The sequence below is a fragment of the Gopherus evgoodei genome, chromosome 11 (assembly GCF_007399415.2).
Source record: "Gopherus evgoodei ecotype Sinaloan lineage chromosome 11, rGopEvg1_v1.p, whole genome shotgun sequence".
NCBI lineage: Eukaryota > Metazoa > Chordata > Testudines > Testudinidae > Gopherus > Gopherus evgoodei.
In genome coordinates, this window is record NC_044332.1 from 8078834 (window position 1) to 8101450 (window position 22617).

The following is a 22617-nucleotide window of genomic DNA, read 5'->3' on the forward strand; positions in this document are numbered from 1 at the left end:
GCGCCGCTGTGATGAAGTAGGAATGTTCCTGATGTATTATTTGAATGCTGAGTGGGGAGTACTAACCTGGGACGGTTGCAGGGGAGTTTTGCTGGGAAGGCCTACATTGGGGAAGGGAGGATTCCTGAGCATGTAACATGAGAACCCAGGAGGGGCGTTGGAGGCCAGGTAACACCTCTGCCTGGGAAACTGGACAAAGGACACAAAGGCTGGAGGAGGAGCCAGGGGAAGGCCAGAAAGGAGATGGTTGAAGGGAGTTTCAGTTTGGAGCTGGCTGGGAAATAAAGAGGATCGCCCCGACTAACAGAGCTGTGGCCTCCCTGGGGCCCCCAGATGGACCTAACTAAAGGGGGTCCTGTTGTCTGTACCTGCAAGACCTGTTCTGGCCTGTGTTCCTGTCGCCTAAATAAACCTTCTGCTTTACTGGCTGGCTGAGAGTCCTGGTGAATCACAGGAAGCTGGGGGTGCAGGGCCTTGTCTCCCCCACACTCTGTGACAGCCACGCCCTGCAGCACTCGCAGCCCTGGCTCCAGAGCTTGGTGGGGACCAGCTCACTGTGAGAACCCTCATCGGAGCTGCAGGGGGACAGTGGCAGGGCTCTGGAAACAGGGGAACTAGAGAGAACCCAGCTGGGTCAGCCCCTATAGAAAAGCCCCATGGAATGTAAGAAGGAGGAAACCTACAGATCCAGAGACATTTGACAGGGTGCACAAAAAAGGACTCTGCAAACTAGTGCGTTTGACAGACAACGAAAGCCCCTGAGCTGAGCTAGCCCATGGGACCCACAGCATTCACCTCCCTGCCACGCTGCTTCAAAATGCCCCTGCGCTCTGACCGCCAGCCCCAAATGGAGTTAGACACCTCAATACCTTTGAGACTCTGGGCCTCTCTCCCTACTGTGTCCTGGTACCAAACCCCTTTCCTCTGTATCTCCTACCACAGCCAGAGGGCAGAGGCACTGGGTGCTGAAAGCCAGCTAATGAAACTGTAAACCCTGGGTGTTCAAACGCAGTGTGAAAAAGCACAATTCCTGCTCCCACCACACTGGTGCAGCACATCTCCAGAATTCTCAAGAATTGCAAAATAACGCTAGCTTCCTTCTAACAGCACCAGCAAACGTTTCACAGTGAAATCTGGGGGTGCTGCAGCACCCCCAGGCCCCTAGCTCCCGCGCCTATGACTACAGCGCACGTAGGGGATGAGTTGCCTGGCTGGATGCCGAGAAGCTACGCAGGACACTGCAGTCTTACCCAAGTCAGTGCTGGCTTCCCACATTTGTGACCCCAACTCAGGGCTCACCTGCGTGATTTTGAGGAACTCATGTGCCTGCCTCAGACAGGAAGCAAATGCCGGGTCATTCTGAGCACCAGCCTAGACAAGGAGGCACACACACAAAATAAAGAAATGTCATTGCTCAGCTCTGTGATCAGTTTAGTTCTTTGGGAAAAACAAATTGTCATGGAGTTCCTGGGTGATGCTCTGGAACTGCTCCCTACAAAGACCAGGCCATTAGTTGCCAAGAGTATCGGCCATTTATGTGCACTGGCCCTTTGCTCTGCAACAATCTCACCCCCTAGAGACTTAAGAAATGCCTAGGGGAAACGGAGGCACTCACACATAATTCATAGGAAACATTAAGAACAGTCCCACTTCAGCACACAAATTAGAAGAGATCTCCTGGAATCTGTCCCAGGCACAGTCACTCCCTGGTAAGAGTCAAATAGCACTTTGGCCAGCCAGGGAGTCCAGGGCACTGGAGATCTGCACTGGGGTGGCTTATCTCACACTGGCTGCTATAGGGGAGGAACAGGAACTCTCAGGCTCGGAGCGACTGGCGGAGCAGCACTGCAGTGCCCGATGCTTGAGCTGTGCCAAGCAACACACCTCCATTGCTCACTTGGAGCAGTCAAACCCCAGTCTCTGTATTCCAGCATTGCGGCTGGCTCCGAGCAGCGCTGGGCTCTGGGTGGATTTTACCACGGCAGGTGCGATATGGCCCATCTTCGTACCAGTACCCCAAAGAGAGCACAGCGCATGCGGGGAATAGGTAACAGGGACTCCCCTTGGTCCTTGCCCATGTGTATTTCAAGGCCTACCCACCAGTGCCATGGGGCCACGTGCCTTCACCTGGCAGGGGTTAGGACAGTATTCTCAGGGACCATCCCCGGCAGCATGCCACATGCCTATGGAACAGCTATAGTGGTTCTTTCCTACGCTCCTGCCAGCTCCGCCCCTGCAGCTGCCCAAGTGCAGGTTCCCAAGCAGTGACAGTGCTGCTCATCTCCGGGTCTTACTACAGGGGACACGTGCAGAGCCCCATGACATTCTAGCCTTGCTCCAATGACACCTCGCACCCAACGTTCAAAGGCCAGTCTGCCTGCAAACCTGCACACACCTGCCTTTGTACACAGGTGCGTCCACCCATTGCTACGGGGCACTAGCTCTTCTGCGCCCTTAGCATGCGTTCGGAGCTCGTTGGGATCGCAAGCCTGCAGGTCTCTCTCTAAAGGCTGCGCTCTGGCTGCACCACCAGTTACTGCCTCAGCGCAGGGAACTCAGGGTGACATTCTCTGACCTGTGGTATGCAGGGGGTCAGACACGACGATCGTCACAGTTCTGTCCAGTCTTGACACCCGAGGCTGTCAAAGCCTCTCTCTAGTGTTGCTGTTGAGCGTACACTGCAGGAGCCGGGCCCCCAAGAGCCACGGCACTGAGGAAAGTGCAGGATGGTGCCTGTCTGAAACCCACGGCCCTCAGGGGGGCAGCCCAGAAGGCTGGCACGACAGCAAACATTACCTCCAGGAAGGCTTGGACAGCAAACCCTGTATCCCAGAGCTGGGATCCGTTGGTGCCCTGGAACAGAAGAGTGTGCAATGAGAAGCAGCTTTTCAATCCACCCCAGGCTTCCCGCCCACCCCTATGGGCCACGCTGCCTGCAAGCGCCATCACGCTGAACCAATGGGCCCCGCAGACGGAGAAGGCTATAGGGCACACGGCTGGGTGCAGTCACGCAGCACAGGCACCACCACACTGCACCAATGGGCCCTGTGCAGCGTAAGGGAGGGCTGCAGCCTAAGGGAACCCACTGGGGCAGCAGGAGCAGGGTTATGGGGTTTTTCCGTTCGAATTTCCCTCCAAAGCTATTTTAGGGTCTAATCCTGCAAGCCCACAGAGGGGTTCAGAACGAGGGCAGTTTGGCCATGGATCCTGAACCCAGAGGGGAGCGCGAGGAGGGGACTGGGATGGGCCGACGGGGCTCCAGGCACATGGGGAGCTTGGGCAGCAGCATCTGGGCTCTGCAGGGCTGGGCTGTGGGGCAGCCCCAGAGAGGGCAGCTGCGGTACTCAAGCCCCAAGGAGCTGAAGGCTTGGAGAAGGTCTCAGTAGAGCACTGCACTACTTGACTGCCTGCATGGCAGGTCTGCGAGTGCTCTGCCGGCCAGGGCCAGGCCGCGACACCCGGAACAGTCAGTTTTTGCACAAACTGACAGCAGTGCGAACAGCTGGCTGGGCAGCAAGGGGAGCTGTGGGGCAGGGGAGGAGGGAGGTGGCAGAGCTGTGTCTGGGAGATGCACGGCTGTCCTGGAAGAGGCATGTTTGTCTGGGAGACACTGAGCTGCAGGAAGTGGGACAGAGAAGCAGCCTGTGTGGCCAAGGCATGGGGGAGCAGCATGCAGCCCCCTTCCTTGCTGGACACTCAGCAGGGGCCGAGCAGCCGTTAGTGCTCTGTTCTAGCCCCCAGCGCAGGTAGGAGAAGGGCTGCCTATTAACATGGGGGCCAGAACCGCACAGCTGAGACAGGACAGCACGGGACTCGCCCCTACCCCAGGCTGCATCCCAGGGGCAATGCGTGTGGGGCAGGGGCTGAGCACGGGATGGCGGGTGCAGAGCATGCCCTAGAGGTGCAGGGGAAGCAGCTGCCTGAGAACAAGGACACACACTGCTCGCAATACCAACCCCTTCTACCCTCGGCCAGGAGGAGGAGCAGGGACGGGAGAAGCCACTGCTGTGAGCTGCACAGCTGGGCCAGGGCTGGTCCTATGACCATCAACAGCCCGGCAGGAAAAGGAGACATTGCAGGGGTGACGGATCCCCCAAGGCAGAGCAGGCTGGCGAGACCCCCTTTGCAGTACGCGCTCAGTCCTCGGGGGAGGGGTCCCTGCCCAGCCCTGTGAGCCGTCCCACAGCAGCGAGAGCGTGCCCAGGGTCCCTGCCAGGGCCACAGCACCTTACCTGCATCTTCATGCCGTCGAGTCCCAGCCTGCATGGAGAGAGAGCACATCAGTGCAGCAGCCTGGGGAGCACGGTCCTGTCCCCAACCTCCGCAGCCACCAGGCGCCTAGCACTGCTGCCAGGGCACGGAGTACTGAGCTTCACGGGCAGCCTTGCAGCAACTTCCCCGGGGCCCTGGCCTGCCCCTTCCCAGCCCTCTGGCCCCCACCTGACTGGGAGAACTGGAGCGAGTGGGACTCGCTAATAAGGGGCCAGCGTCTGGAACTGGCTGCCGATCAGTGCAACACCCCGCCCCCGTTTGCATGCCGCCTGCACAGAGCTCCCTGCTCCTGGGGCCTAGGCAACATGGTAGCCCTGGGGGTTCCCCATGGCAGGTCTGAGCAGCAGGTTCCCTGCTAGGGCCTGGGGTTTCCCGCACAGGGCAGAGTGGCTCTCTCTAGCTGAGCCCTGTGCTGTCTCCGGGGTTGGGGAGGTGCATGGGCCTGGCCTTACCAGAGGTAATCAGGGATCCTGGAGACATGCTCCTGGAAGGCTGCAGAGCTCTCCCCCTCCATGTACCAGCGAACCAGCATGTTAATGGTCTTGGAAATCTGCCGAGAGAGAAGGCGTCACTCCCCTGCAGAGCGCAGTTCGACAAGGGCCTGCACAGCATGACCTGACCTCGTGACCAGCCACAGGAGCAAACCCCAGGCTGGGGGCTGTCTGCAGGTGAGCGAGCACGTCTCCTTGGGGCTGTGGTCACAGAACGGACCCCTTGGCATCCCTATGTCTGTTCTTCATCACACTCCAGCCAAGGCCTTCCACCAGCTGCTCAGTAAAGACTCTGAAGAGGGGAACAGCTGGCACGCCCTGCCTCCAGGGCCACTGGACAACTAGGCGGCGGTTGCTCGTGCTTTCCTCTCCCGCCAGCCTGCTCACAACCCTTGTCACCCACCGTGAACTCTCCTGTGTGCAGTGCCCAGCACAACAGGACCTGAGCCTGCCTGGAATTGCTGGTTGCTATGGTTATGTGCCAGCAGCCGGGCAGCTGTGCTGAGCCGGGAAGTCCCAGGCTAGTCTCTCCCGCACCTGGGCAGGAATTGGAGCCAGCTCCGATACTTCATTGGGAGGGATAACGAGCAGCCTACCGGGCCAATGCTGATGGCCTTAGTGAATCTGTCGTCAGCCTTGATGTGGTCATACAGCTCTGCGATGGCTCGCTGCCTCAGCCGGGCGCTGTGGTGGGCTTCGTACACATTCAGGATGGCTGAGATGAGAACAAGAGAGACACAAGAAGGAAACTCTAACCAGCTGTCTGCTAGCAACTGCTGTGCGAGCAGGGCCTGGCCCCAAGCCCGAGAGAGCTTCCCCCATCCCTGGGTTCAGCCTCCTTCAGCAGCAATCAGCACAGAGCCCTTCGCCTTTCCTACGTACTGGACCCACAGTGGTTGCTGCTGGCTTGTGGCTGATGCAAGCGAGCCAATGCCACACACAGATTGCCCTTGTGCCCACTGGGCAGGGCAGTAACGGTGGTTCTGTGCTGAGGCCACGCGGGCACTGCTTTGTTAAGCACATGCGTTCCCTCCCAGATTATTAAAGTCTCGCCAGCTTCTGGTCCTTAGCCATTCTGAGATCCCACTGGCAGGTCAAGGCTGACGGGCAGCTTGGGGGCTGCACTGGGGTCGGATGTAAGGCTATGGGGCAGCTCTCAACTCCACCAGTGACTCACGGCCGTGGGGACAGAAAACAACCTGCACATCAGCTACCCCCGGCCCTGCCCTGGCCAGGCCCAGCCAGTGCCCTACTCACCATTGGCAAGTGTCAGCAGCCAGCTGTGCGGGGTGTAGAGATCGCAGGCAGCCACGTTATTCCTCTGGGCCGGCCAGTCAATGCTGGCGTAGTCCTGGACGTACAGCTCCTGGAAGGGAACAGGCAGGAGATTAGCCATCCACTCACTAGCGCGCCATGGGAGCAGAACCATGAGACAGCTGCAAGTGTCAGCCTGGCGGTGTTCGCGGCCAGGGGGAGAACAGCATGGAGCACACAGGGCAGCACTGGGGAAGGAGGGCAGTGCTGCTTGGCCCGCCCTGTGGCTCCACACCAGCCACCAGGACAGGTCCCACGTGGGAGCTGCTCCCAGCACCCTTTGCTAAGGAGAGTTAACAAGAGGAGAAAGCACCTTCAGACAGTGCTAGAGCACCTCAGGGGGGTTCAGGGATGCGACGCGGCCTGGAGGGGGCACACAGCCCAAAGGTGGGGGGGCCACACAGGCCAGAATGGGGGGAACATGCTGGAGCACACTCATGCAGTAGGGAGGGCTAACGGCTCAACTTAATTCTGGCTGGAGGCCTGTGTGCAGGATTTCACCCCGCTCCAATTCACAGCAGGGCTCCCAGGGCCCAATGGGCAGGAAGAAGACAGCCCCAAAGACATAACTCCCCTTCAGGCCTAGGGGTGTCAGGTGCTCAGCCTGAGACATCAAGTCTGATTCATAGAGGGCAGGGCTCAGTGCTCTCAAATCAGACCCTCCTGGGGGCCTGACAGGGCATCCCAAAAATCACTCCTCCTTTTGGAAAGTGCAGGCCTTAGGCATTGTGAGCAAGTGCGTGGTACGTACCTTGCCATAGCATTCACAGGGAAAGCCTGCTCCCTGCACGACCCCAGACACTCTGCCCTTGGCTTTCCTTCCTACCTTGCTCTCCCAGCTCTCTCCTTCCTTCCCCAAAGCCCACCCCAATTCCTGCCCCATAGGGTTCCCTCCACCCCTCCCATCAGCCTAGATTACCAGCAATGGAAGAGTGTTAATGCGGCGCCTACACAGGCTGTTTGAGGCAGGCACTCCCGGGCCTCCCATGACTGTCCTGGCCACTGAGTATCAGAAATAAGACTAGCAGAAGACTGGTAGAAGAACCTTCACAGGGAGAAGATACCAGGTACCGAACAGCGGAGAAAGGCAGAACAAGAACCAGTGGCTGAAGCCATGAGGCCCGAACAGTGAACAACGAGGATGATCAACCACAGGAACGAGCTGCCAAGGGAACTGGCAGACTCTCCATCTCTTGATGTCTTCAGCTCCCGACTGGCTGCCTTTCTGGAGGGCACATTGTACTGCAGCCAGACACGCCGCTGGGCTCAGTCCAGAGTAACTGAGTGACATTCTCTGGCCTGCGTTACACAGAGCCTTTCCATCTGCTAACAAGAGCTCAGAAACTGCACAGAGGTATCATGCCAGCACAGGCCAGTCGTACCTCAGCCCTAAGCTAAAGGGAAAGCATAGAAGGACCACGTGGCTCAGTCAAGCAACACCCCCCTGAAGGAACAGAAATGTAGCCTACACGATGCCAACATACAGAAGTATCAGCTGTGACAGGGAAGGCGTAAGGAGGCTGTCACGGAGTGTGGGGGAGTCCGGCCCTGCACCCCTCTTCCTGGGACCCACAGTGACTCTTGTCCAGCCAGTAAAACAGAAGGTTTATTGGACAACAGGAACACAGGTTACAGCAGAGCTTGCAGGCACAGTCAGGACCCCTCCATCGAGTCCTTCTGGGCTTTCAGGGTGCTTGGATCCTAGCTAGGATACCCTGAATTCCGCCCACACAGCCCCAAGCCCAAACTCAAAACTGCTCCCCTCCTGCCACTCCCTTCCTTTGTGCTCCTTCCCAGGCAAAGGTGTTGACCTTTCCCCTCCTTTACCTAGCTCAAGTTACAGGCTCCGGTATCGTCTATCCCCTAAAGTCCTCCCCTGCTCTCCCATTCCCCACACAGACAGCCCCTACTCCATCACATCTCTCCCCCCCTTCGAGACTGAACTGAGCGGGGTCACTCTGCCCAGTGACCTGGGGAAGGTCAGGGCCCCCTCTCCGGGACAACGCGTCCGCTATCAGGTTGGCACTTCCCTTCACATGGACCACATCCATGTCATAGTCCTGCAGGAGCAGGCTCCACCTCAGGAGCTTGGCGTTGGCTCCTTTCATCTGGTGCAGCCAGGTCAGGGGAGAGTGGTCGGTGTACACGGTGAAGTGTCGCCCAAAGAGATATGGCTCTAGCTTCTTAAGGGCCCACACCATGGCCAGGCATTCCTTCTCGATGGCCGCGTAGCTTTGTTCCTGTGGTAGCAGCTTCTTACTCAGGTACACGATGGGGTGTCTCTCCCCCTTTTCATCCAGCTGCATTAACACCGCCCCCAGTCCCGTGTCTGAGGCGTCGGTGAACACCATAAAGGGTTTGTCAAAATCTGGGTTTGCCAGAACCGGGCCACTAACCAGAGCCTCCTTCAGCGCCCAGAAAGCCTCCTGGCACTGCTCAGTCCAGATCACCTTGTCTGGCTTCCCTTTTTTGCACAGTTCAGTGATGGGGCCGGCTATGGCACTAAAGTGGGGCACGAACCTTCGATAGTACCCCGCCATCCCAATAAAGGCCTGGACCTGCTTTTTGGTTTGGGGAGCAGGCCAGTCTCTGATCACCTCCACCTTGGCTGGTTCCAGCTTCAGGCAGCCGCTCCCCACCCGATGGCCCAGGTAAGATACTTCAGCCATCCCCACCTTGCACTTCTCAGCCTTTACTGTTAACTCAGCCTTTCGGAGTCGGTCCAGGACTTGTTTAACCTGGGACATGTTGTCCTCCCAGGTCTGCCTGAAGACGCAGATGTCGTCAATACATGCCAAGGCAAAACTCTCCATCCCCCTCAGTAGCTGACCCACCAGGCGCTGGAAGGTGGACGGCGCTCCCTTGAGGCCGAAGGGCAGGGTCAGAAACTCGTAGAGCCCCAGAGGGGTGATAAAGGCCGATTTCAGCCTGGCATCTGCATCCAGCAGCACTTGCCAGCAGCTGTTTGTAAGATCCATAGTAGTGTGGTATCGAGCACCTCCCAGCTTGTCTAGGAGCTCGTCAGGCCTGGGCATGGGATAGGCATCAGATACGGTAATGGTATTGAGCTTTCGATAGTCCACACAGAACCGGATTGACCCATCCTTCTTGGGGACCAGCACCACTGGCGAGGCCCAAGGGCTGGCAGACGGCTGGATCACCCCCAAAGCCAGCATGTCCCTGACCTCTCTCCCATCTACCTCCAGGGAAACAATGCACTCTTTCCAGAGGAGCAGCCCCGCGCCCACCCAGTAAACCAAAAACCCGGAGCCTGGGAGCATCCAGCCCCCCAGAGGAGCTGACCTGGGGACCTCCTCCCTCCTTCACAGGTGGTATGTTGCCAGCCCCCCTTTCCTGGGAATATAGCCCCTCCTCCGATTGGGTTTTTACCCAGTCCACCCTCTGCGGGATGGATCTGCTTCGTCTGTCCCTGAGCTTGGGGCACTGGGCCCGTATTTGGCCTCGTTGGCCACAGCGATAGCAGCCCATGTTTCGTGGGTCCCTTTGAGTGGGTTGGAGGGACCTGATGCTGGCTGTTCCCCTTTTGGGGAGGTTCTCCATAGGCCCCCTTTGGGAGGTCCCACGATGACTCTCTCTCTGCGTTGAGCCAGGCCTGCTCCTTCGAGACTCCTCCCTGCCATTCCCTGCCCGACTGTCCACAAATTGGTCGGCCAGCTGGCCTGCGTGCTGTGGGTTCTCCGGCTTCTGGTCCATCAACCACAGCCTCAAGTCGGACGGGCACTGCTTGTACAGGTGCTCCAGTATGAATAGGTCAAGTAGGTCCTCTTTAGTTTGGGCCCCAGCTGTCCACTTGCGGGCATACCCCTGCGCCCGGTTGACCAGTTGTAGGTATGTGACCTCACGGGTTTTACGCTGGCTCTGGAACTTTTTCCAGTACATCTCAGGAGTCAGCCCAAACTCGCAGAGCAGGGCTGTTTGAACAGTTCGTAGTCCTCTGCCTCCACCCCTTTCAGTCGGCTGTACACCTCCACGGCTGTGGAGTCCAGTAAGGGGGTAAGAACTGCGATACTGGGTGCAGGGTCAACCCTGTGCAGCTCGCAGGCATTCTCAAAGGCCGTCAGGAAGGTATCTATGTCCTCCCCCTCCTTACGCCAGGGCAGCAAGTGCTTATCAAAGCTCTTTGTAGGCTTGGGTCCCCCCTCACTCACCGCAGCCGGGGCCTCACTGCTCCTCAGCCGGGCCAGGTCCAGCTCATGTTTATGCTGTTTCGCCTTCTCCTCCAGGTCTTGCCTCTTTAACTTGAGCTCCTCCCGTTTCAGCTCCCTTTCCTATGCCAGCCACATCCGCTCCAGGGATGCCGAGCATCGCCAGGAGGATCCCCTGCTGGGGGGTGAGCTTTGCTGGCAGGATCCCCTGCTGGCTGGGGGGGTCACGGTGCCCTCCGTATTCACTGGGCTCCTCCTCGCCCTTCCCCTAGGCCTAGGAAGGGGGTGTCTTGGGAAGCCCTCGTCCACCGGCTGACCACTCCCAGCGGGGACAGACACTGGTGCCTGCGCTGCCTCTTGCAGGCTGCTTCCCTCAGAGACAGGGCTCCGTTCATTCATGCGGTCTCCCTGCTCCAGCTGGGCAATCAGCTGGCCCTTGGTGAGCCTCCCCGGGCGCAGCCCCCTCTGCTTGCACAGCTCCAGCAGGTCACACTTGCGCCGCTTGGCATACATCTTCCTGCTGGCCACTCACAGGTTGGGGTGCTCGCCGCTCCCCACGGTTTCCAGGGGGACCCCTAGTGCACCAGCCCTTCTTGAGGTCACCACCTCTCTGCCAGGGTCGAGCTGCAGACTCCTCCGCCCCTGGGACTGCTCACTGCAATCCCCCGGGGGACCCTGTTACTGCAAAGTCCTTCTCACTGGGCACACACTCCCAGGGGTTAATCACCCCTTCGTTTTACTGCTCCCCAGTCACTTACTACAGGAAGCGCCATTCACGGGGTGCAGTATCTCCCGCCGCTGCCACCAGTTGTCACGGAGTGTGGGGGAGTCCGGCCCTGCACCCCTCTTCCTGGGACCCACAGTGACTCTTGGTCAGCCAGTAAAACAGAAGGTTTATTGGACAACAGGAACACCGGTTACAGCAGAGCTTGCAGGCACAGTCAGGACCCCTCCATCGAGTCCTTCTGGGCTTTCAGGGTGCTTGGATCCTAGCTAGGATACCCTGAATTCCGCCCATCCAGCCCCAAGCCCAAACTCAAACTGCTTCCCTCCTGCCACTCCCTTCCTTTGTGCTCCTTCCCGGGCAAAGGTGTTGACCTTTCCCCTCCCTTACTTAGCTCAGGTTACAGGCTCCGGTATCGTCCATCCCCTAAAGTCCTCCCCTGCTCTCCCATTCCCCACACAGACAGCCCCTACTCCATCACAGAGGCTCAGAGGGAACCTGAATGGCCAGCAGCCTGTAAGTCTCAGAGAACCAGGAAGCTGGTGAGAGTTGCTGGCCCTGCTAGATCAGCAGGGAGCGAGTGGAACAACCAGGGAGGACGAGACGCTGAGAGGCAGGGTTGCTAAAGTCTTCACCACAGAGAACGAGGGGAGAGTGCCACCCTGAGCTCCTCTTTGGTAACAGACAGGCAGCATGAGGGACGGAGGTGTCAGACAGAGGCAGCTGGGACGTGGCTCAGAGCCTTCGCAGTTAGTGCCAAGGCAGGGGGAAGACCCAGAAGCTCTGGTGAGATGGGGAAACAAGGGGCTGACGTGGGGATCACATCACAACAAGCCTACAGGAATCTCCAACAAAGCACTGCCAGGGGCTGCAGGGGCTGGGATTTGCACCCAATGAGGAGATTCGGGTCCATGTGACTAGACACAGCTGGGCCATGGTGGGAAGGGTCTACAGGCCACCGTACCACAGGGTGAGGAGCGGGGAGGGTGCTCTGGGAGTTCATTTACCTGTCTCAGGCTCTGGACAAGCTCATCCTCCTCGGCAGTCAGGCGTGTGGCGTAGCAGTAGCTCATTGGCAGGTACACCTGGCGGCAGTGGCACCAGAGCGTGGAGGGGTGGGCTGGCATCCAGGCCGGGAGCAGCCTGTCACACAATAGAGGACGCTGTCGGCAGTGTGCGGGATGGGAAGTGGGGGGCCGCAGGGACATGGGCACAGTTAAGGACAGGGCTGCAGGGCAGTCAGAGGGGTAATGTGCCCAGGAGACACTCGGGGCCCAGGATAGCCGCTGCCTGAGCGGTAGAGCAGCCATTCAGGACAACGCATAGACCCCAGGCAACCGCTGCTCCATGCTCCTGGGGTGCGGGGGAGCTGGGAGAGAAGTTGGAGCCCTCGTTTGGAGCCAGGAGACTGTCTGCTCCAGCCCGAGGAGAGCGTTCTGGGCTCTCCCAGCAACCCAGTGAGGCTGTTATCCTGGGCAGGGCCTCTGCCCACAGACTGCATCTGATTCCCTGTGGTTCATGTCAGCGGGGTGTGGAGGGAGGCGCAGGGAATAAACAGCCTCTCCTGTGGGGACATGCCAGTGGGCAATGCTGCCACTGGTTTCCCTGTAATCAGCCAGCTGCCTGAACTCCTTCACCTCACACCGCCCCCTGCTCCTGGTCCCACGGCCAACTCAGGCACCAGCTGTCCCTGAGCGCTGGGGGAGTCTGCGGCAAGCCCAGTTCCAGGTCAGGGACAGCCATGGCATGCCAAATGCGGAGGAACCATGTCAGGACCCAGCACAGGAGGGAGAGTCTTGGGGAGAGCACAACGTGTGGGTCTGGTGGCTGGTAGAGAGGGCAGGAAAGCTGGAGGTCAAGCAGGTGGGTCGAGCTTGGATGGGGGAGAGGTCATCAACAGCACATCCCTCCCCCATCAACCCATGCCCCGTGCCAGGAATGCTGCCTAGTTTCCGTGGAGCCTGCTGGCCCAGGCTGAGCGTGAGAATGGGGAACTGGTGCAGGCCAGGGATTGCTCTCAAGTCCCTGGTGTTCAGCGTTGGGCTTTCTGCTGCGTGCTGCTGCTGGGAGGGGACGGGGCTGTGGCTTGGGACTGAAAATCAATACACTCTGCAGATAAGAATAGCACCTACCACAGCTCAGGGAACAGCGTATTCATTCCCTCCCAGCTGTAAACGTTCAAGACGGCCAGCCAAAACTTCCCCCAGGACGGGATTCCCACAGCACCACCTGGAGAGATACACGCAGATCTGGGCTCTGACGGTAGCCATGGGGGCCAGGGACACAGACCCTGCTATGTGAAAGGGCATGAAAAGAGCTCCTGAATCCTGGTCTGGTTGCGTGGCAGGCCAGGGGCCCTGGAGAGCTGCAGGCTGGTGCAGCGGGTGCATGATGGGCACTGCGCCCCGACAGACACAGCCATTCAGAAATGACACCTGGGAAGGGCACATTTTCTCCGGAAGGTGCAGCCAGTGAGACCACTGAGCATTGTGTCATGGAGCCACGTAGTGAAGCTAAGCCATACGAGGGGGGCTGGAGATGGCGATTTAACCCACAACCGACTGCTGAGATGGACTGGATGTTTGCAAGGCTCATGAGTACCCTGCCTCCCAAAAGGAACCATTCACAACTGGTGAAGAAGCTGAAGTTTCACCATCACCCCAGAAGGTAAGTGCTGCAGGGTCCTGGCACAGCAGGATGCGGCATAGGCTGTGACATCCCACACGTGCCGCAACAGCCAGGCCAAGCCGGGAGAAGCTAAGCATGGTAGGGCAGAAACTAACATGCGAACTGCACATGCTGCCATGCAGCCAAGGACAAACCATTGCAAAGGCTCACTCCACTCTGGTCGCATGTCCCCTCACCTACCACTCACCCCTTCGGAGCTGGGCAAGCCCTTCTCAACAGTCCCAGCCTCATGGCTGCTGGGGGGAGGATAGGATGCCAGAGAGCTCCAGCCATATGCTGACCTTTGCTGTGGAGGTTGATCCGAGCCCTCACGAGGTCCGGGTCATCCGGCCCAACCCCCAGGATCCTCAGGGATGTGTAATTTAGCGCTGTGCCAAACACTGTCGATTTGTCTTCCACGTGCCTGCCACATACAGAGAGCAAGGAAGTCAGACGCGGCTGAGCACTTCTGCAATCAACCGAGACTGGTTTCACTGGGGCGAACCTAAGCAGACGGTTAAAGCTAACCAGGCAAACTAACCGAAAAACATCCACCATGGGCCAAGCTGCTGGGAAACGAGAACAAAATGCTCCCAGCCCCTCACTCTAATGGTCAACCCATGGTGAAGGGAGGCTCTGGTCACACCACATGCTGGCCTGCCCGGCACTGCAGCTCCAGCAGTCTCACACTCAGCTTAGCTCTGAGCCATTTCCCACATGGAAGAGAGAGCCAGGCCAAGCGCTGGATGCTGCGGGGGAGCTTCCGAAGCACTCGGCCATGGCCTAGCTGGTCCCCGATGAAGCCATAGGCAAGTGCTCTCGTCAAGCCAAGGGGAGCAGAGCGACGCCAACACCGAGTACTCCAAAACCCCAACCACTGCGTTGCTGCGTGATTCAGTTCAGCAGCACTGCTGGAGCTAAAGTCACCCTGGAAGTGCCAACGAAGTGGGGCTTGATTTGCTAATGAAATCAGAGTGTTTCCCTCCCAGGGGCCGGCTTGGGGGCTGGTGGGATTTCAGTCATTTTGTTTAGTAGGTTGAGGTAAGACACACCGAAAATGAGCCAGTTTTGAACATTCTCCCTTGTTTCCTAGTGCTCCTCTGGGTCCCCCTCCCCTCTGCTGGAATAGGGAAACCTGCCTAGACAATGGTGGAGAGCTGGCAATGCAGGCGTACGTTTCTACCATGATTTCTTCCCCTTTCACCCAGGCCTCTGATCACAGACCCTCCTCCTAGAGAAAGACATTCTTCTCCAGTGAAACCAAGACAGAGTGCACGTAACAGCCAGAACGCCTCTGCAGACCGGCCCTTGACACCACCCCTGCAATGTTCCCGGCAGTCCATCCCTGCCTGCTGGAAGGATCCACTCCCCCCTTTTTTCTGTGTTCTCCTTCTCTGAGTGTATTTAATGACCAGCCGGCCCACCCTACTAACATACCTCGAGCTGCTACAGCTGCTCTGCGCCCTCCAGGAATGCCATGACCCGGGAAGGGCTAGCGAGGGGAAGCACAAAGCAGGTGGAGCAGGACCTAATGCCTGGCAGTAACGTCTGAGATATTAGGCCGTATCAGAGCAGATAACAATGCGCAAGGCAGACATCTCAGGAATGGAACTGACTTTTGTGCTTGCAAGGGGCTTCTGAGATTGCTATACTGTTTTCACTGGCTGTGTTGTGCAGGGACAAAGAGATAGGAACCATTTCTCTGGTCAACTGGGTCTGGAACGCACAATCAGCCCAATGCAGCAGGAATAAGGAGAAGAGAGCTTCTCTGCTACTCACAAGCCCCAGCCTCCGTCCGGGAGCTGCACCGAGAGCAGGTAACGCACCATCTCCCTCCTGTAACCTTCTGGCAGTGGGATCTTGGCAACGTGGCAGGTGATCAGGAGACCTGTTGGACAAAACAGTCCACTCTTTAGGCCAAACCACCCCCCGATTTCAGCCACAGGGACACTCTAGTTGGTTCAGAGAAGCACGTGTCCTCTTCATGGTCAGCACAGGACGTGAGAAATCACTGTAGCTAGGAGTCCCAAGTACACACTGCACGTACAGCTAACAAGGCGCAGCTGCAGCCCCAGGCTAAGTGGCTCCAAGGTCGTCATCTGCCGGAACCCAAAAGGGTCATCAGGGATGTCCAGACAGACTGTACATCAGACTGTAACAACCACATGACCTTCTCTAGCAACCCCGGCTTCAGCCCCCGCGATGGAACAGGCTGTTGGGGATAGACTGCACCAAAGGACCCCGCTCCCATTCAGCAAAACCAGACAGGGGATTTCACTGGCTGGGTAGTTCTTGGTGCTTCACAACAGACGTCAGCTCCCTATTAAAGACACGTTCACTGGGGATTAACTGTAGTGCAATGCAGCCAGGGCATTTCCTAGGTCATTGTTTGGGGAAACAATTGGCCATAAACATTCAGCACCCTGTGTGCTGGGGAATGACAAGACACTGCCCTGCTCAGGTCTGCAACAGCGCCCGACCCTGAATCATCCCCAGACAGCTAAGCAAAGACCCTGCAGACCCTGGCCACGCGGACCCTGCTTGGCACCCGCTATCCCATCCCTATGCAGATAACTCTGCGGGGAGGTGCTGCTGCTCAGAGCACATGGCATAGCTATTTCATCCTAGAAATCAATATACCTAGACTTTGTAAGGCATTTGATACGGTCTCGCATGATATCCTTATCGATAAACTAGGCAAATACAATTTAGATGGGGCTACTATACGGTAGGTGCATAACTGGCTGGATAATCGTACTCAGAGAGTAGTTATTAATGGTTCCCAATCCTGCTGGAAAGGTATAACAAGTGGGGTTCCGCAGGGGTCTGTTTTGGGACCGGCTCTGTTCAATATCTTCATCAACGACTTAGACGTTGGCATAGAAAGTACGCTTATTAAGTTTGCAGACGATACCAAACTGGGAGGGATTGCAACTGCTTTGGAGGACAGGGTCAAAATTCAAAATGATCTGGACAAATTGGAGAAATGGTCTGAGGTAAACTGGATGAAGTTCAAAAAGACAAATGCAAAGTGCTCCACTTAGGAAGGAACAATCAGTTTCACACATATAGAATGGGAAGAGACTGTCTAAGAAGGAGTATGGCAGAAAGAGATTTAGGGATCATAGTGGACCACAAGCTAAATAGGAGTCAACAGTGTGATACTGTTGCAAAAAAAGCAAACGTGATTCTGGGATGCATTAACAGGTGTGTTGTAAAAAAGACACGAGAAGTCATTCCTCTGCTCTACTCTGTGCTGGTTAGGCCTCAGCTGGAGTATTGTGTCCAGTTCTGGGCACCGCATTTCAAGAAAGATGTGAAGAAATTGGAGAGGGTCCAGAGAAGAGCAACAAGAATGATTAAATGTCTTAAGAACATGACCTATGAAGGAAGGCTGAAAGAATTGGGTTAATTTAGTTTGGAAAAGAGAAGACTGAGAGGGGACATGATAGCAGTTTTTAGGTATCTAAAAGGGTGTCCTCAGGAGGAGGGAGATAACTTATTCATCTTAGCCTCTAATGATAGAACAAGAAGCAATGGGCTTAAACTGCAGCAAGGGAGATTTAGGTTGGACATTAGGAAAAAGTTCCTAACTGTCAGGGTAGTTAAACACTGGAATAAATTGCCTAGGGAAGTTGTGGAATCTCCATCTCTGGAGATATTTAAGAGTAGGTTAGATAAATGTCTATTAGGGATGGTCTAAACAGTATTTGATCCCGCCATGAGGGCAGGGGACTGGACTCGATGACCTCTCGAGGTCCCTTCCAGTCCTAGAGTCTATGAATCTATGAATCCACCTGGCATGTGTATGAATCTATGAATCCACATGGCATCATACCTGGCAGCAGGAAGAGGGGTCCCCCGTAGTCACCGGGCCAGTGCCCATCCTCCGCCTGCAGGCCAGAGTAAAACTTCATCCCATTCAGCGCTGCTTCCTGGGCCGTGCAGGCCTGGGGCAAGGCCTTGAAGAATTTACTCTGCAAAGAAAGGAACAGGAGCAGGGACAGACACAAATTAAAAGAGCAGCGCTCCAGCCAAGGCTGGCTTTATGAACTGAGGGGCCTGATTCGAATATCCAGCAGTGGTTCGGGGCTTCAGCACCACTCCGGTGGTGGGGGATCCGCTCCGGGTCTTCCACAGCACCAAACGACCCCCTGCCGCCAAAGACCCAGAGCAGACCAAGTGAGTAAAAAAATTTAAAAGGTACTTAAGATGCCCTCTTAGGCACAAGGCCCGATTCCGGTGAATCGGGGGAATCAGCCTAAAGCCGGCCCTGGCTCCAGCTCGCGCACAAAGAATGGCCAACAGCCAAGACACCAGTACAATCAAGTGCCTTGTGCTGTGGGCTATGGCAGCACTGCAGTCCCGTGGGTAATCAGAGTCTGTGTACCTTCCCCATGGCCTGCACTGCACTGGCCTTTCACACAATACTTAGTAGCAATGCCAGCAACAGGACACCAAATCCAGCACAGAGGGACTGTGCAGAGCATGCGTAGGGATGAAGAGGTGTGGGAGGGCAGCAGAGGAGGAATGTGGATACCAGCAGGACGCTTGCTGCCTTGAAGCACCTTCTGTGTCATTCAGTGCATAATCCCCAGAGAGTCAGCAGGCAGGGAGGGAGCAGGGCAAACAGACCTCCCCAACCCCCTTTCTCAGGGGCCAGATTCCAGGGCTCCAGGCATGGAAGGGTCAGCAGATTCTGGTCCCAGCTGGGCAAGATGCCCCCTTGCAGGGAGCTGTGACACCTCCCCTCTTCCCCAGTAGCCAATACAACCAGGTTGGCATGAGGTTGTGAATTCTGCCCCTGATGCCAGCACCACCTGTGCCTGCCCTGTGGAATTAGCAAGCACGTGAATTCGAGACAGTCACTGAAAAGAAGCCTTGCTTCAGAGACGACGACTCAGCATTTGGGGGCAGGAGACAATGGCGGCAATAGGGGAACTACAGTCGGTCATACGGGCATGGGGTTTCGGTGGCTGCCCCCTTCCCAGCCTTGGCAAACAGTGCGCTGCAAGTGAAAACCAGCCACCCACCGTGTCCAAGCCTACGCAGTGAGCCTCCAGCCCGCTCTGCTCTCGCTCACATTCCTCGCCAGCCTCCACGTAGCGCCAACTCTGCCGTCCTTCTTCATTGCTCAGTCGCCAGCGGGTGAGGTCACTCGCAGGTTCTGTTTTATACGGGCCGCCTCTTCTCCGCAAACACCTGGAGAGACCACAGGGAACCAGACAAATCCCAGGCGCGTCACCAAGCATTGCCGGCTCTGAGCATCAGGCTGGCAGTGCCCTGGGACGCGCAGGGCCAGTGCAGACGCCTGCTGCAGCATTAGCAATAGACATGAGAACCCAGAGAGCTCTGCACTCAGCCACGAGCTGGCTGCCAACACTTAGACTTTGAAAAGTAACAAGCGGGAAGGGGCGAGTCCTTGGAGCAACAGCTGGGCCAATGTCACTTTGCTTGGCTTTGACCACTCCACACCGCGCTGTCGGAACAAGAACCTGACAGACCCTCAACCGGTCCCATACAGGGGGCTACTTCTGACAGCGCTCCCCTTTCCTGGCACCTTCCCACCCCACGCTGTCCTCACAGCAACCAGAGCACCGAGTTCTAGGAGAGTTTCCCATCAGCCCACGGGGATCTGTCACTGCGAAGAGATGGCAGCTCTGTCACCTCCCTCCATGCTGGGAGCGCTGGGGCAGTTCATGGATTTAAAATGTCTCATTTAAAAGGAATTCCTAAGAGCCCCAGCCCCTGCTGGCAGATAGGTGCTGCACTGCACAGACCAGTTACTCCATGGCACCGCACTGTGCAGCATTACACACAGCAGTACAGCTCCGAGCACAGGGGCTCGGTCCAAGTGCGGCCTCTGGAAGCCGCTGGAACAAAAACAGGCTACAACTGGGATGCAGGAACAGCACTGGCCAAGGTCACAGGAGCACACTCACACAGAGACAGAGACACGCAGAGATACACACACACTGACACAGAGACACACAAAAATTCACATGCACTCGCACAGAGACTCACTCACACAGCCACTGGTACAGAGGCACATACACAAGACACACACACACAGACATACATTCTCGCAGAGGCTCAGAGGGACACGCGCACACACTCACACAGACACAAACTGACACAGAGAGACACTCAGACAGTGACACACACACAGAGACACACACAAATTCACATGTACTCGGACAGAGACTCACTCACACAGCCACTGGCACAGAGGTGCACACACAAGACAGGCACACACAGACACACACTCTCGCATTGGCTCAGAGGGACGCGCACAGACACACACACTCACACAGACAAACACTGACACAGTGACACACACACACACAGAGACATACACACAAATTCACATGCACTCGCACAGAGACTCACACAGCCACTGGTACAGAGGCACATACACAAGACACGCACACACAGACGCACACACTCGCAGAGGCTGAGGGACGCGCACACACACAGACACACAGTGACACACACTCACACAGAGAGACACACAAATTCACATGCACTCGCACAGAGACTCACTCATACAGCCACCGGCACAAAGGCACACGCACACACAGACACACACTCTCACAGAGACACACATACACTCACTGACACAGTGACACACACTTACACACAGACACACACAAATTCACATGCACTCGCACAGAGACTCACACACAGCCACTGGCACAGAGGCGCACACACAAGACGCACACACAAACACACACTTCGCAGAAGCTCAGAGGGACACACACACACACACACACACACAGGCGGAGGCTCAGAGGGACACACACACACAGGCAGAGGCTCAGAGGGACACACACACACACTGACACAGTGACACACACACACAGTGACACACCCTGGCAGAGGCTCAGAGGAACACACACACACACACACACACACACACAGGCAGAGGCTCAGAGGGACACACACACAGTGACACACCCTGGAAGGGGCTCAGAGGGACACACACACAGTCACACACACAGGCAGAGGCTCAGAGGGACACATACACACACTTACACAGTGACACACACTCACACAGTGACACACCTTGGCAGAGGCTCAGAGGGACACACACACACAGTGACACACACTGACACAGTGACACACTCTGGCAGGGGCTCAGAGAGACACACACACACACCCTGGCAGAGACTCAGAGGGACACACGCACTCACACAGTGACACACCCTGGCAGGGGCTCAGAGGGACGGACACACACACACCCTGGCAGGGGCTCAGAGGGACACACACACACACCCTGGCAGGGGCTCAGAGGGACACACACACTGACACAGTGACACACCCTGGCAGGGGCTCAGAGGGACACACACACACACACACACACACACACCCTGGCAGGGGCTCAGAGGGACACACACACACACCCTGGCAGGGGCTCAGAGGGACGGACACACACACAGGCAGGGGCTCAGAGGGACACACACAGTGACACACACACACACACACCCTGGCAGGGGCTCAGAGGGGGACACACACTGACACACACACACCCTGGCAGGGGCTCAGAGGGACACAAACACTCACACACACACCCTGGCAGGGGCTCAGAGGGACACACACACACACACACACACACACACACACACCCTGGCAGGGGCTCAGAGGGACACACACACACACCCTGGCAGGGGCTCAGAGGGACGGACACACACACAGGCAGGGGCTCAGAGGGACACACACACACACACACCCTGGCAGGGGCTCAGAGGGGGACACACACTGACACACACACACCCTGGCAGGGGCTCAGAGGGACACAAACACTCACACACACACCCTGGCAGAGGCTCAGAGTGAGGGACACACACACACACAGTGACACACCCTGGCAGGGGCTCAGAGGGACACACACACACACCCTGGCAGGGGCTCAGAGGAACACACACACACACAGGCAGAGGCTCAGAGGGACACACACACACACACAGTGACACACCCTGGCAGGGGCTCAGAGGGACACACACACACCCTGGCAGGGGCTCAGAGGGGGACACACACACACACACTCACGTTTCGTGCCCCATCGCGTGGCCGCCGCACGCCCCTGACTCCGGGAGCCGCGGGCTCGCGACGCGGCGATTCCCCACCTCAGCAGACATGGGCCCACGCGGCGCCGGCCAATCAGGGCCGGCCCCGGGCTCCGGCCCCGCCCCTGCCGCCCAGAGCGGGAATCGCCCTCGGCCCGGGCCCCGCCCCAGCCCCGGCTGCGAGGCGGGTGGGGCCCCTGCTGGCCGCGCTGCGAGCTCGAGCTCCAGCTCCACCGGCACCGCCTGTCCCCGGCGGAGAAACGGCCCCAGCCCGCCCCGCCAGGGCAGCGCTACCGGCCCGACAGCCGCCCACGGGCGGGTCCCTGGGCCCGCACCGGGAGCACCGTCCCCGGGGCGCTTGGGCTAACCACCTCCACCCACAGCACTACCAGCCCAGGCCACCCTTCACCCAGCGCTCAGAGGAGGTGATTCAATCCTCCCCAAACAACGCCCAGAGAAACTCTACAAACTCCTCCGCACAACCCTGCCCCGTGCGTCCCAAGAGACCCAGGCACGGGAACCCATCCTACCTGGCCATGACATGAAGGAGTGTCAGGACACTCAGAAACCAGCCTCAAGCCAACCACCACCCAAAGGGGCAGCATCCTCCAGGACAACTGACTTCCTGCACAAACTGCACAACATTAACAACCTCCCTCAGAACACCATCCTCACCACCAGCAAAGTCACTTCCCTACACACAGACACTGAGAGCTTCGCAGCCTGCCTCAAATGTGAGACAATGGACAACACTCAGACCTCCACCCCAAACACATTGTCAAACTCATCCATTTCATCCTCACCCAGACCAGTTTTACATCAAAAACAAACATTTTATCCAAACCATGGGACCAGCTATGGGAACTAGGATGGCTCCCCAATATGCCAGCCTCTTCACGAGCCACCTTGAGGAAGAA

At 57.4% G+C, this 22617-nt stretch overlaps 1 protein-coding gene across 1 annotated transcript in view; it reads right to left on the reverse strand.

Moving 5' to 3' along the window:
- Window positions 1-22617, reverse strand: part of LOC115659809 (lanosterol synthase-like) — a 62301-nt gene that overhangs the window by 15654 nt on the left and 24030 nt on the right. Inside the window, exons 3-14 of the mRNA XM_030580491.1 lie at window positions 18668-18836; window positions 17473-17611; window positions 15414-15522; window positions 13937-14058; window positions 13100-13196; window positions 11975-12110; window positions 6021-6129; window positions 5360-5478; window positions 4725-4822; window positions 4233-4260; window positions 2797-2853; window positions 1300-1371 (exon numbers count right to left, since the gene is read on the reverse strand). Coding sequence (XP_030436351.1) covers window positions 1300-1371; window positions 2797-2853; window positions 4233-4260; window positions 4725-4822; window positions 5360-5478; window positions 6021-6129; window positions 11975-12110; window positions 13100-13196; window positions 13937-14058; window positions 15414-15522; window positions 17473-17611; window positions 18668-18836 — 1255 coding nt within the window. The remainder of the gene's footprint in view (window positions 1-1299; window positions 1372-2796; window positions 2854-4232; window positions 4261-4724; window positions 4823-5359; window positions 5479-6020; window positions 6130-11974; window positions 12111-13099; window positions 13197-13936; window positions 14059-15413; window positions 15523-17472; window positions 17612-18667; window positions 18837-22617) is intronic.